This window comes from Hemiscyllium ocellatum, chromosome 12 (genome assembly GCF_020745735.1).
Source record: "Hemiscyllium ocellatum isolate sHemOce1 chromosome 12, sHemOce1.pat.X.cur, whole genome shotgun sequence".
NCBI classification, from domain to species: Eukaryota; Metazoa; Chordata; class Chondrichthyes; order Orectolobiformes; family Hemiscylliidae; genus Hemiscyllium; species Hemiscyllium ocellatum.
The window spans coordinates 98,612,481-98,627,943 of NC_083412.1; the positions used below are offsets into that span (position 1 = coordinate 98,612,481).

A 15,463-nucleotide genomic window follows, 5' to 3' on the forward strand; every position below is an offset into this window, starting at 1 on the left:
AAAGTTGTAATTGTACCAGCCTCCACCACATCTTCTGGCAGCGCATTCCATACACACACCATTATCTGTGTGAAAACGTTAACCCTCAAGTTCCAAAGTTTAAAAATGTGTTGCTGGAAAAGGAAGGGCTTATGCCCAAAACATCGATTCTCCTGTTCCTTTGATGCTGCCTGACCTGCTGCGCTTTTCCAGCAACACATTTTTAAGCTCTGATCTCCAGCATGTGCAGTGCTCATTTTTTCCTTAAGTTCCAAAGAGCATTACAGCACAGGAACAGGCTCTTCAGACCCCTAGGCCTGTGCCAATCCAGATCCTCTATCTAAACCTGCCACCTATTTTCAAAGGATCTGTATCCCTCTGCTCCCTACCCATTCACGTACCTATCTCGGTACAGCTTAAATTACGCTATCGTATCCACCTCTACCACCTCCGCTGGCAACGTATTCCAGGCAGCCACCACCCTCCGAGTAAAGAGCTTTCCACATATCGACCTTAAACATTTTCCCCTCTCACCTTCAACTTGTGACCCCTAGTAATTGAGTCCAGCACTCTGAAAAAAAACTTCTTGCTATCCACCCTGTCAATACCTCTCATGACTTTGTGGACCTCAATCAGGTTCCCCCACCCCCCCCCCCCCCCCTCAACTTCCATCATTCCAATGAAATTAATCCTAATCTACTCAACCTCTCTTCATAGCTACCGCCCTCCATAGCACGCAACATCCTAAGCACCCTCCCTAAAGCATCCATGTCCTTTTGGGTAATATGGCGACTAGAACTGCATGTAGTATTCCAAATGTGGCTGAACCAAAGTCCTGTACAACTATATAATGACCTGCCAACTCTTGTACTCAATACTCCTTCTGATGAAGGAAAGCATGCCGTATGCCTTCTTGACCACTCTATCGACCTGCGTGGCCACCTTCAAGGTACAATGGACCTGAACACTCAGATCTCTCTGTACATGAATTCTCCCCAGGACTTTTCCATTTACTGTACAGTTCACTCTTGAATTGGATCTTCCAAAATGGATAACCTCCATCTGCCATTTTTCTGCCCAACTCTCCAATCTATCTATATTCTGTTGCATTCTCTCACAGTCCCCTTCACTATCTGCTACTCCATCACTCTTAGTATCATGTACAAACTTGCTATTCAGACCATCTATACCTTCCTCCAGATCATTTATGTACATCACAAACAATAATGGTCCCAACACAGATCCCTGTGGAACACCATTGGTCACAGGTCTCCATTTTGAAAAACTCCCTTCCACAACTATTCTGTCTCCTGCTGCCCAGCCAGTTCTGTATCCATCTAGCTCGTACACCCTGGACCCCTTGCAACTTCACTTTCTCCAGCAGCCTACCATGGGGAACCTTATCAAACACCTTACTGAAATCCATATATATGATATCTACAAACCTTCCCTCATCAATCAACTTTGTCACTTCCTCAAAGAATTATATTAAGTTGGTAAGACATGATAGTCCCTGCACAAAACCATGTTGCCCATCTCTGATAAAGCCACTTTCTTCCAAATGGGAATAGATCCTATCCTTCAATATCTTCTCCAGCAGTTTTCCTATCACTGATGTCAGGCTCACCAGTGTATAATTACCTGGATTATCCATGCTATCCTTCTTAAACAAGAGGACATTAGCAATTCTTTAGTCCTCTGGGACCTCACCCATGTTCAAGGATGCTGCAAAGTTGTCTGTTAAGGCCCTGGCTATCTCCTCTCTCGCTTCCCTCAGTAACCTGGGATTGATCCCATCCGGACCTGGGGACTTGTCCACCTTAATGTCTTTTCAAATACCCAACACCCTCTTTATGCCAACTGGATCTACAGTAATAAAATATCTATCCCTAACCTCAACATCTGTCAAGTCCCTCTCCTTGGTGAATACCAATACAAAGTACTCATTAAGAATCTCACCCACTTCCTCCTTTGTCCTTGAGTGGGCCCACCCTTTCTCTCGTTACCCTCTTACTCCTTATATACAAATAAAAAGCTTTGGGATTTCCCTTTTAAATCTTTCCTCTCTCACCAAAAAACTGTGCCCGCTAGATCTGGACTCCCCCACCCCAGGGAAAAGACCTTAAATATATATCCTGTCCACACCCCTCATGATTTTATATACCTTTATAAGGTTACCTTTCAGCCTCCGATGATCCAGGAAAAATATCGAAGCACATAGGCTGTTCTCCTATCCTCTGGAATCTCCTCTGTGGCTAAGAAGACATTTAAAATTTGGGCAGTGCTTTTGCAAAGTCTTCTCTTGCCTCTCACAGCAGCCTGGGACACAATTCATCTGGACCTGGAGATTTCTCTAGTTTTGGTCTCCTCACTTAAGGAAGGATGTACTGGCACTAGAGGGAGTGCAAAGGACGTTCACGAGGTTGATTCTGGAACTGAGGGGGCTGGCTAAGGAGGGTAGACCGAATAGAGTGGGATTTAATTAATTGGAATTTAGAAGAAAGAAGAAACATATAAAATTAGGAAGGGAATAGATAAGATAGAAGTAGAGAAAATGTTTCCACTGGTGCGTGAAACTGGGCCAAGAGGGCATAGCCTCAAAATGAGGGGAAGCAGATTTAGGACTGAATTGAGAAGGAACTTCTTCACCCAGAGGGTTGTTAATCTGTGAAATTCCCTGCCCAGTGAAGTAGTTGATGCTACTTCAGTAAACATTTTTAAAGGTAAAGTAGATTTTTTTTGAACAGTGAAGAAATTAAGGGTTATGGTGAGAGTGGAGCTGAGTCGACGAAAAGATCAGCCATGATCTTATTGAATGGTGGAGGTGACTCGAAGAACCAGATGCCTACTCCTGCTCCTAGTTCTTATGTCCTTAAGCCTGCCAATATCTCTAATACCCTGTCCTTGCCTTTGTCAATTTATTCAAGCACCTCGCCCTCTTTCTTCATGGGTTCCATTCCTTCATCCTCATTCCCCTGGATGAAGACAGGTGTGAAGTATTGGTTCAAGATCCACTAATGTCCTCTGTCTACACCCATAGATTGCGCCTTGGTCCTTAATGGGCCCTACTCTTCCCCTGGTTATCCTTGTCCCATTCATACACTGATAGAATACCTTGGGAATTTACCTACTTTTACCAGCCATAGTTTTCTCATATCCCTCTTTACTTTCCTAATTGCTTTCTTAAGCTCCATCTGCACTTTCTGTACCCCACTATTGTCTTCATTGATTTGTTCCTCTTGTACCTGCTAAAAGTCCCTCTCATTGTACCCTGAATATCGCTGGGTCTCTGGGCTTGTTACCATTTCCTATGACCCTACAGAGAACACACTGGGCTTGTAATCTCCCCATTTCCTTCTTGAATGTACCCCTAACTGCTGCTTTGTGGACTGCCAAACGAGCAGCTGTTCCCAGCATCCCTTGGCCAGAACTTGCCTTACTTTACTAAAATCCACTCTCCCAAATCCAAAACTTTGTTTTTTTTTGCAACTTATCTATTTCTTTGTTCATTCTAAGCTTAAATTATACCACCTTATGATGACTATCACTAAAACACTCCCCCACCAAGTCAACACCTTTTCAGTTTCATTCCCTAGAATTAGGTTCAAAACAGCTCTAACCCGTGTTGGATCCTATACATATTGGTCTTAAAGTTTTCCTGGATAGATTTCAAGAAATCCACTCCATCCAAGCCCTTAACACTCTGTCTATTCCAGCGAATGTTGAGAAAGTTGAAATCACCAACTATACTTACCTTGTTATTATTTACACATCTCTGAGAATTGTGCACAAACGCCCTTCTCAATTTCTCACCAACTCTCTGGGACTCTATGATAAACACATAGCAATGTGACTGTCCTTTGTTTTATTTCTAAGCTCTACCCACAATGCTTCATTCAGTGCTCCCTCCAAGATATCATCACTTCTTACTGCAATAACTGACTCCTGAATTAATAATGCAATGTCACTTCCTCTTTCATCCTCTCCTCTGTCTCACCTGAAAATTCTATATCCAGGAATACTGAGTTGCCAATCCTTTTATGGATGCTGTATCACACTTCCAAGTGTCAATCATTACCCTTAAGACCATCCAGCCTCACCTTACTCTCTTGAAAATCAATACAGCTGCACTCCCTTTGACTTCATTGCTTTTTTGCACATTTCTGAGCCCTTATTCTGCTAACAGTCTGTCCTCTTCCTTGCTGAATTAGTTTAAATTCCTCCTAAGATCCGGAGAAAAAAAAACAACACCAGCATCAATCTGCATTTGTGTAGATCTTTTAACAAAATTAAAAAGGTCCCCGGAAGCTTCACACAAATATCAAATAAATTTAGATGTCAAGCAATACTGAAATACTGTGTTAAGTGACAAAGAACCCACATGGGGTTTGGTAATGGTGGTGGTGAGGATGGAGTGGAGTTAGTGGATGGGTGTGCATGCTGAAGTTAACAATGGATTCAGAGTAAGGAGATGCTAGAGTAGATACTAGATGGCAAAATGGCATGGTGAGCAATAAGATAACACAATAATCATCAATCACTCTTTCAGGGTTCTGTCAAGTGAATTTACTCAGCAGTTCACAGAGACGCCCTTTTTGATTCACTATGACTTGGTGTGAATCAAGGTAAAACAGAGTAGGATTATCAAGGTCAACAGACAAAAAGGAAGAAATAAAAAAAAGGTAATTCACATGAAGTGATTCTGATTTAACTGACTTCTGGCAAAACTTTCAAAAATATCCATCTGAAAGAGCCCTCGGAGAGTTAATTAGAGTGAGTTACAAAGAATTTGTTCAGCTTGAACAGCAGGATGCTGTCGAAAAGAAAATCTTAAACAGACCTTAGTCAGCTTGGGGTATTTATTATAAAAGTCAAGACAAGAAGCGAAAAGTGAAGGAAGAATATAGTTAACACTAATGGACCAAGAAAGACATTTTCAATTTACTTACTTTGAATAGTTAAAAAGTCGGCTGTCCCACAGCAAGTGCGTGCCACGGGCTCCAGAGTGGAAGAAGCAGTCATCAGTCCCGTCAAACAAGTTGAGACCATCCTGTGTGTTTTTCGATGCATGGCTGTGGACAACATCCAGTAGCACAAACAGTCCCATTGAGTGAGCTGTGTCAACCAGTTCCTTCAGCTCATCAGGAGTTCCAAAGCGACTATATACACAAAAAAAAACAGGAACATGTTATTTTTCTCTTGTCGCCTTGTTTGCTTTTTAAAGTGGCTGATCTTTATTGCTATCAGGGTCTTTACACGTATGTCCTCACAACTAGGCTGTCTCATTTTACTTTTGTGCTGTTGACCAAAATCAATATGGAATTAAAAAACACAAGTTGTGTTGAAGGTCCACAGAAATCATGTGTTCACATTATCTCCAACTGCGAAGCCACATTTTTCAGAGCCTCTCACCAACAATAAACCTTCTGCCACACAGTCTCACCAAACTCTCCTCTTCCTCCAATGCCTAAGCTCAGAATAAAAGTTCTACAAACGCTCACAGGTTGAGAATCCAAATCCCAAAAAGACCAAGGCCAGACATCACAGTCTGGTCATGAACCAGACAGAGGAAGGTTCAACCTCCATTGGCCTTGCAATCTCTTAAAAAATATCTGAGAATGAAAGACTTTGAAAGCACCAAGGGAAGCCATTTCGGCTGTTATTTCTGTCCCAGTTATTCAAAAACAAAAGCTGTCCAATTTAGTTTTCAGCTCTAATTTAACTTTTAATTATGTCACTTCAACCTTGAATCCAATTCAGGACACATACCAGAGTCAGAGTGTGTAAACCCAACATCATAACCTGAATAACTGGCCTGTAGATGCTAAAGATCCTACGGAATTATCTGAAGGGAAACAAGGAATTCCCTTGGTATCTTGGTTAAAATACTTCCACTAGCAACAAGGTTGAAAATCAAGATCGGAATGAAGATATAGATCAGCACTGATATAATTTTCAGGATTGAGGAGTGGAGAGCTTTATAGGATCGGTTCAGGCCAAACTCAAGTTGAAGGGTTTCGCCATGTTCCTCCTTAACAAGCTGTAAATTTCACTGCTGCTTGTGGTACCTGGTGCAGGAAATGGTTGCTGCTTTTGCTAAATGTCGACAAGTAGTGCGTTTCAGTACATTATTCAGTGTTTTGGACAGGCAACTATTGCTGCAGAAAGGAAACCTTTTTATTTCTCTTGCAAGTGAAGGTGAATCTTTTAAAGAGCAGCAGCTCTTTCTCAGCAAGTATATTTAATATACATGTAGCAGCTGATCATAAGGCAAAAATAAAAGTGCCATATAACAATGTTTTCAATTAATCTAATCCTTTCCAGCAGCTCCCAGATCTGGAAATACCACAGAGCAGAGCTTTAGCTTGGTGGCAAACAGCAATCCAGCAACTAGTTGGAGAAGCACAGATCCTGTAAATGGGCCACTGCCTGTTTCTTACAGTTCACCTTTTTCTGTAATAATTGTGTGCAGAAGGATGGGGTTTAGTATTAGCATTTAAGTTGTGCCTTATCACACCTCTCAAAATCATACACTTCACCAACAAGGAATTGCTCGCAAGTACAATTACTGTTCTGCCTTTTGAAACAGCAGGATCCCCTCCAGCAGCAAGGTACGTCAATAATAACTCTACTTTCGGTCTGATGAGTTGAAACAGCAACATTATCCTGGATACTGAAAAAAATACCACTCTCTTTTCAAAAGATTGCTATAGATTCTTTAAATGACCATAAATATGCACTCAAACACACAAATACACTTGGTTAATGTCTCATTCTCACCTATAATAACATTAAGAACGATGAAGTAATCGTGTGTGATTAAGATCCACTTAATTTACATAGTTACAAAATTTAGGAGAATGGGTTTAATGGGGTCTCAATGAACCAAACTGGCTAAGGGAGAGAAGCAGAGAGTATTGATGAATGGTTCTTTTTCAGATTTGGATTGGGTATTGGACAGATACAGCAGCTTGAATCGAGCTACACAAAAACTGGACATTAAAGTTCTACATCTGTATTTTAATACCTCAGTAGCCTGGACTTGTGTGCACAAAGCATAATTTCAGATATTAGAAATACAAATCTCAGAATTATAAGCAGAGAGGATCATTGTTGCCTCTTATGAATACAAATTTTGCAGGGTGACAGGACAATCTGTTGGAAAGGATACAAGATTTATCAATAAACCTTGGTTTTATCAATAAAAGCAGAGTGTGTAACAAGCAGGAAACTGCATTCAATGTTTGTAAAGTTTTGGTTAGATCCCTGTGTAAAGGAGATTTATGAGAATCACATGAGGAATGCAGACTCTAGTTAGGCAGAAATATCAGAGAGTGTGGGACTTTTTATCCATGGCACAGAGGAGAATTAATAAAGATGCTCAAAAATAACAAAATAATCTGAATATCATAGGCAGAGAACAGTTTCCAGCAGTCAGGATATACATTTAAGGCAACTGACAAAAGAAGCAGATGATATCAAAGATTTCTTATTTTAATCCTATCAGTTGCTATGAATGAAAGTGGACTATCAAAAAGTGTAGAGCAAGTAAATTCAATGATAGCTTCTAAAACTGAGTTGCTTAAATATATGAAGCAAAACAGGGTAACCTGGGTGCAACGGGCCAAATGGTGTTTGTGTATTTTGCACAATTCTGTGACAACAATCTGTTCATCAACAGGAAGATTCATCTGTAACTTTTGCTCTTTTTTTAATATAAATTTCGAAAAGCTTCAGGAAGGAAGTGTTCCACGGTAAGGAAAACACAGTGGTTGGTCGTACCTTGAAGCAGCAAAGAAGCTGGTAACTTGATAACCAAAACTGGCATAGTAGGCATGTTCCATTACAGCCATCAGCTGGATACAGTTATAACCTGCAAAGTAGGAAAACAAAATAACTCTTTGTATTTTGAAATAAGGTTATTTTACAACATCTAATAATTATGTAGTGAAAACAACAAATGCTAGAGATCATAGCAGGTCAGGCAGCTTTCCTGGAGAAAGAGCAAGCTAATGTTTTGAGTTTAGATGAAGAGTCATCTAAACACAAAAATGGTAGCTTGCTCCCTCTCCATGGATGTTGCCTGAACCGCTGTGATCTCCAGCATTTGTTGTTTTCAGCACAGATTCCAGCATAGAACATAACAGCGCAGTACAGGCCTTTTGGCCGGTGCATCTTTATTGTCCACTGTAGTTGACAACTGATGGCTAAATCACTGAATAGTACAGCACAGGAGGCGCCTCGTGCCTCAAATAGCATGCATTAGCTGCTTAAAATAGATGCTCGGGTAGTCCTATTCCTTCTCTTCTTTTTCTAACAGCCATGAAAAATGACCTTGGCACTTAAGCAACTTCACATGTGAAACTGGTGACTTCTCCATCTTGTGGTGACACAGCCTTTAATCTCCAAAAACACTGGTTTATGTTATCATGGTCAACCATGGTAAGCATTTCCTGGTGTGATACCCACATTTGGTACCACAGTCTAGTATGCCACACTTAGCACAGTGGCAGATGGTTAAGATGCATGACTTGTTGGCCATTGTTTTCTCTGGTCCCTTCCCCTCTCAGTTTCTAATTTCAGCTCACCGATTCCAAACAGTTAATCTCTAGGGACCATGATTATCAGTTGCTAGCTCCCAGTTGACAGTTTCAATGCCCACCAAACTTGCTTACAGAGTATTCTTACACCACAGACACGGACCCGCAGGTGATTGTGGCCCACTGGCGGGTTGCTGTATAGAGAATCTTATGACATCACTCACCTGCTGAATGTACCTGAGCCAGCACAGACATAGTTGACTGAAGGAGGAGTGTACATGGATGGAATTATAACACTCCTGGAGCTCTGACTGGTGACCTTCTCTTTATCCTTGATTACTTCTAACAAATACCACCGAGTCGCAGAACTGTACAGCTCGGAAACAGACCCTTCAGTCCAATTATTCCCTGCCAACCAGATGTCCTCAATTAATCTAGTCCCAATTGCCAGCACTTAGCCCATATTCCTCTTAACCCTTCCAATTCATATACCCATCCAGATGCCTTTTAAATGTTATACCAGTCTCCACCAATTCCAGCTCATTCCACACACGCACCACCCTCTGCATGAAAACGTTGCCCCTCAGGTCGCTTTTAAATTTTTTTCCCCCTCTCATTGTAAGCCTTTGTCCTCTAGTTTTAGAATCCTCCATCCTGGGAAAAAGACCTTGATGATTCACCTTTTCCATGCCCCTCATGATTTTATAAACCTCCTAATGTCACCCCGCAGCCTCTGACACTCCAGGAAAAATAGTCCCAGCCTATTCAGCCTCTCCTTGTAGCTCAAACCCTCCAGCCCTATCAACATCTTTGTAAATCTTTTCTGAACCCTTCCAAGTTTCCCAACATCCTTCCTATGCAGGAGACCAGAACTGAACGCAGTATTCCAAAAGTGGCTTAAACAATGTCCTGTACAATTACATAACGGACTCCTGTAGACAGGAGATGGTGGCATAATGGTAACATCACTGGGCTAGTAATCCAGAGGAGAAAGTGAGGACGGCAGATACTAGAAAAGCATAGCTAGTCAAGCAGCATCCGAGGAGCAAGAGGACTCTTGATGAAGGGCTTATGCTCGAAATGTTGACTCTCCTGCGCCTTGGATGCTGCCTGACTGGCTGTGCTTTTCTAGCACCACACTCTTCGACTAGCAATCCAGAGGCTCAAGTTAATTTTCAGAGGGACATAGAAATTAAAATTAATTTGAACCTATTAACAAATCTGTACCAAGGAGAAAATGTGGGTGATTCTGAGACTATGGTCCTAAATCTAAATAAGGGGTATTACAAAGGTGTGAGGCATGTTTGGATTATGATATATAAGGAATGTTACTCAAAGGGATGACAGTGGTCGGGCAACAGCACACATTTAAGAAGTGAATAGATGAACTTCACCAATTGCTCATGCCTGTTCAGCACAAAAATGAAACAGGAACGATGGCCCAGCCACAGCTAACAAGGGAAACAAGGGATTGTATTACATCCAAAGAAGAGACATACAAGTAAGTCAACAAGAGCAGCACCTGAGGAATGGGAGCAGTTTAAATTTCAGCAAAGGAGAACAAAGAGATCGATTAAGGTGGGGGGGGGGGGGGAGCGGGGAGATTGGTATAGAGTATGAGAATAGGATTCAGAGAACATACAGACTGAATTATTGAGTTGTGAAGACAAACGTAGGTCCCAGACAGTCAGGAATATGGCAAATTATAATAAGGTACAAAAAAAAGTAGACCAGATATATCCCTGGTTTCTATTTTCACAAACATGTCTCAAAAACATTGGGGAACACTGTCTAGTGAGGGGGGGAGAACTGAAGGAAGTCAGTATTAGTGGGGAAATGGTTGTTTTGGAAACTTATGGGATTGAAGATCGATATCCGCAGGGCCCAATGATTTCAATCCCAGAGCCTTAAGGAAGTGGCTCTAGAAACAGTGAAAGCATCAGTAGTCAGCTTTCAAGATTCTGTAGACTCTGAAACGGTTCCTATGCACCAAAGGATAGCTAATGTAAACCTACATTATAAAAGGACAGAGAGAGGAATTATAGATCAGTTAGCCCAATGTCAGTAGTGGGGATAATTCTGGATTTCATTAAAGAAGGCCTTCATAAAGAGAGGACTCGAGTACAGGAGCAGGGATGTCTTGCTGCAACTGTACCTTGGTGACACCACAGCTGTATGCAGTTTTGGTCACCTTATCTGGCATGTGCAACATCGGTTTTCCAGATTGATTCCTGGGATAGCAGCACTAACATACAAACAGAGATAGCATCAGTTGGGACAGTATTCAGTGGAGTTTAGAAAAGCTTGGGCGTGCGGGGGATCTCAGAGGAACTATAAGATTCCAAGAGGACTAGACAGGGTAAACACAGGATGTCGCGATGACAAGTCCAAAACTGGGTGGCACGATGGCTCAGTGATTAGCACTGCTGCCTCACAGTGCCAGGGACCCAGGTTTGATTCCTGGCTCGGATGACTGTCTGTGTGGAGTTTACACAGTCTCCCCGTGTCTCTGTGGGTTTCCCCTGGATGCTCCGGTTTCCTCTCACAATCCAAAGATGTGCAGGGTAGGCGAATTGGTCATGCTAAATTACCCATAGTGTTCAGGGATGTGTAAGTTAGGTGTATTAATTAGGGGTAAATATAGGAAAATAGAATAGGGGTATGGGTCTGGGTAGGTTACTCTTCAGCGGGTCGGTGTGGACTGGGGCTAAAGGGCCTGTTTCCACACTGTGGAGATTCTATTCTGTGAACCAGGAGTCACAGTCAAAGGATACATGGTAGGCCATTTAGGACTGAGATAAGGAAAATATTTTCACCTCGAGAGTAATGAATCTGTGCAATTCTCTGCCCCAGAATGCATTTGAGGTCAAAACATCAATGTTTTCAAGAAAGAGTTCGATATAACTCTTTGGGCTAACGGGATGCAGGAGGAATAGGATATGAAGTTGGATAATCAGCCATGATCACATTGAAATGTTGAGCAAATTCGAAGGGCCAAATTCCTACTTCCGCTCCTATTTTCAACTCTTCTATGATTTTTGCAAATCCCATTTGATTCACTAATGTCCTTCAGGGAAGAAACAGCCATCCTTCCCTGGTCTGGCCAACACACAATTCCAGACTCAAGAATAGGAGTGATTCAGACCTGCTCCCTGGAAGGATCTAGCAGAGCTGGTCAGTCCAACAGCAATTTAGGGATGACCAATAAAAGCTGGCTCTGCCAATGACAGCCATATTCATGAAAGCCTGAAACAACTGTGGATGCAACTTACAGACATTGCTGGAGGAACTCTGAGGGAGAGGCACTGGTCCTGAAATGTTAACGCTGCTTTCTCTCCACAGATGCTGAGTTTCTCCAGCAATTTCCAGTATCCACAATTCTTTATTTTTCTTTTTAAGTGGTTGAATCTTTAGGATATGTTAACGAGTAAAGCAAACCATCATTTCAAATAGCCTGACCCCCAAATCCTTTAGCAAGGAGGAGAATTCCACACCAGGGCATGTTTAGCCTTAATTTTCTTTTCTATTTCCATTCATTAATTTTTCTAGATCACACTTAAGTCTGTTTAAAAAAAAACTTTCAGCATCATTTTAATTAATATTTTAAACAACCTTTGAATAATCACCAAAATTCATCAGTAAAATTTCAGCATAAGGAAAAGGGATGCGACATGGCAGTGTAATTACAGAACATATTTCATAAAGAAGTCTAACGTGATATTTTAAAATGGACAACTGATAGGATGGCTCCCAAAGGATATGTGACTGTACACGTTAACTGTCAGGTAAAAAGCAGGCAAACAGACAAGTGTGCTTTCTCAACATCAATCACAAAGAAAACCATTTACAATTCAATGAGTCTTAGAATAATACAATAGATCATCAAAGATTTGAGAATTTAAAAGTTTCTCAGAATTTACCTCTTGTGGGTGTATAAATTATGATTAAGAGTACAAGAGCAGGGAGGTTATGCTGAATCCATGACAAGACACTAGTTAGACCTCAGCTAGAGTACTGCATACAGTGTGACTGCCAGATGTGAAGAAAGATGTGAACAAATTGGACAGTGTGCAGGAATGGGTCACTTCAGTGATGAGGATAGATTTCAAGCGGTGACTGTTTTCCTTGGAGAGGAGAAGACCAACACAGACTGGATGAGTTTTCAAATTCATGAATGGAACATACACAGTAGACAGGGTGAAACAATTTCCAATTGTAAACACTTCACTAATGAAGGGGTCGAGGTTTAAAGTGATTTACAAAAGCAGCAAATGCTAGGTAAGAAAAACATTTTCACTCAACAAGAGGTTCAAGTATGGAATGGACTGCCTGGCAGTGTCATGGAGGCAAGTTTAATTGAGGGATTCAAGAGGATTCTTTAAGTAGAAATAATGTACAGGGTCCCTGGGAAATGGAGGATGGAACGGAGTCACGCTATTTATTTGGAGGGCTGGTGCAGACAGGATCAGCTGATTGTCCTCCTCCTGCACCGTGCAAATTCTGGGATTCTTTGAAAATGAGAGAGGAAGGACAGCTACAAGGAAGTTCAGCTTAAATGACATTACTCTGCAGAACAAGGCTTCATTAAAAGATGATGTAGCAACCATCTTGAGCATGATCTGTATGTGATTCTGGAAGACACTATTTTAAAACAGAACTTCAAGTAGAACTCTGATGAGACAGCAACAGATTGGGGGAGGTTTCTTGACAGTGAAAAGAGAAAAGGCCAAACCAGCTAAGGACTGTGTTATTGAACTGCAGAGAGCCATAACCTGATATGTAATAAAAGTGAATTAAAGGAACCTGCACTCCCACCCAGACACTGGCGAGTTCAGTTCAACTTTCTGAGAAAATTCAAGCTTTTCAACGACAGAATCCAGGGCAGTTTACTTCTGACCTCAGGTTTACAGTCCCTTACAACAACCACAGGTCAGTCTGCTACGTATCTTTATATGGATCGTGTCTCACAGAAGTGTCCTGGCACAGGTGGCAGCCACTCAGCCCATCTTGGATGCATTGACAGATCGAACTCTAATCTTTGTACTTGTACTTGACCTAATAAATTGTTGCTTTTTTGCTTCATAACTTTGAGCAATAGCAGCATCATACTCATCTTCGATCCAATTTAAAGCAAACTGGTGTTTTAAAACTCCAAAAAAAATGAGGAAACCAAAAGAACTTGAATAATTCACAGGTAATGGCTCACATCTCAAACACATGACAAGAGGAAACAAGTAGAGCTAAAACTTTCGAGTAAAAAGTGAGGTCTGCAGATGCTGGAGGTCAGAGCTGAAAATGTGTTGCTGGTTAAAGCGCAGCAGGTCAGGCAGCATCCAAGGAACAGGAAATTCGACGTTTCGGGCATGAAGGGCTTATGCCCGAAATGTCGAATTTCCTGTTCCTTGGATGCTGCCTGACCTACTGCGCTTTAACCAGCAACACATTTTCAGAGCTAAAACTTTCCCTTTAACACTGCAGTAAACACATTGTTTGAACACAGAGCAAAGGAAAGCTTTCCATTTAATTGACAGCATACAAGAACAAAATATTCAATTTCACTTCCATGATTCAAAACAAAACAATGTGGGTCACCAACTGGTGATGCAAATAGTTTAACAAAGTGATTCCCCTGGAGATTCAAAGAAAAAAAAGGCTTTCAAGCCGCCTTCTTGAGGTTAATGGGCCCTGAGCATTACAAGATGATATTTTCTGTAATCATTGTGATCAGTAATTCTCCATTTTATTCCTTGCAATAATGCAAAAATATTATTCCACAATTGCATTTAAATCTAATTTCAGCTATACAAGCGAAGTAATCATTTCATTTTATTGAGACAAGTACACACAAACCTCAGAGAGGAATTGGGTCTGTACGCTATCCATAATCCACTCAAGCTTCAAGTGAACTGGGTAAAATATAAGAGCTTGTGTTTTGTTGAACGCAGAGTAACAATGTGCCTCAGGGATGAGTCAAGACCTCTTAAATTTTTCATGTTTACACAATATCGGAAATTAAGTGAAAACCAACCGGCACGGTGGCACAGTGGTTAGCACTGCTGCCTCACAGCGCCTGTAGACCCGGGTTCAATTCCCGACTCAGGCGACTGACTGTGTGGAGTTTGCACGTTCTCCCCGTGTCTGCGTGGGTTTCCTCCGGGTGCTCCGGTTTCCTCCCACAGTCACAAAGATGTGCGGGTCAGGTGAATTGGCCAAGCTAAATTGCCCGTAGTGTTAGGTAGGGGGTAAGTGTAGGGGTATGGGTGGGTTGCGCTTCGGCGGGTCGGTGTGGACTTGTTGGGCCGAAGGGCCTGTTTCCACACTGTAAGTCTAATCTAATCAACCAAATCATTGAGATCACATGAGATGGCTTTAGGTGATCACTCCATTTCACTCCCAGGAACATGCACTGGGTAAGAGGCATTCATTATGTTGTTTCCATTCTTGCCAAGCCAACCAAACCTTGGATTTAATCCTACTGGCAACAGTGTCAAGCAGACCTAGCTCCGCCATAGCTTTCAGTCTAACATGGCTTTAAATATGACAAGGAGCTTTATGCTCTATGACTATCATACTGCCCATTTCACAACCTGTCAATGAAACTTGAAATTTATCTTCATCATTTGCCATGACAATGTGCTTATCAGCCAACTTTAACATCATTCCTCACGCCAGTGCCTGCAAGAGTTAAGAGCCTTGTCAGCATGGAGGAACAGATATTACAGATATAAAGAATCTTAAAAAGTGAGGTTGCATGTAAAGTAAAGCAATAAAAAAAGAAAATGAGATTCTGGGTTTCATAAATGGTGCTACTGCATCAAAAAGCAAGGGAGTGATGTTGAATTTGTACAAGACATAGGTTAAGCTCATTAAGCATTTCAGGCAGTTGAGCTTTTTCTGCACTGCAGCAAAGCAAAGAATGATAGTAGAAATGACAGGTTATAGCT

General features: G+C 41.6%; 1 protein-coding gene across 3 annotated transcripts in view; it reads right to left on the minus strand.

Moving 5' to 3' along the window:
* Positions 1-15,463, minus strand: part of gbe1b (glucan (1,4-alpha-), branching enzyme 1b) — a 601,271-nt gene that overhangs the window by 224,578 nt on the left and 361,230 nt on the right. For all 3 annotated transcript variants that reach the window (XM_060833872.1, XM_060833871.1, XM_060833870.1), the window contains exons 6-7: positions 7,762-7,852; positions 4,929-5,138 (exon numbers count right to left, since the gene is read on the minus strand). In XM_060833872.1, coding sequence (XP_060689855.1) covers positions 4,929-5,138; positions 7,762-7,852 — 301 coding nt within the window. The remainder of the gene's footprint in view (positions 1-4,928; positions 5,139-7,761; positions 7,853-15,463) is intronic.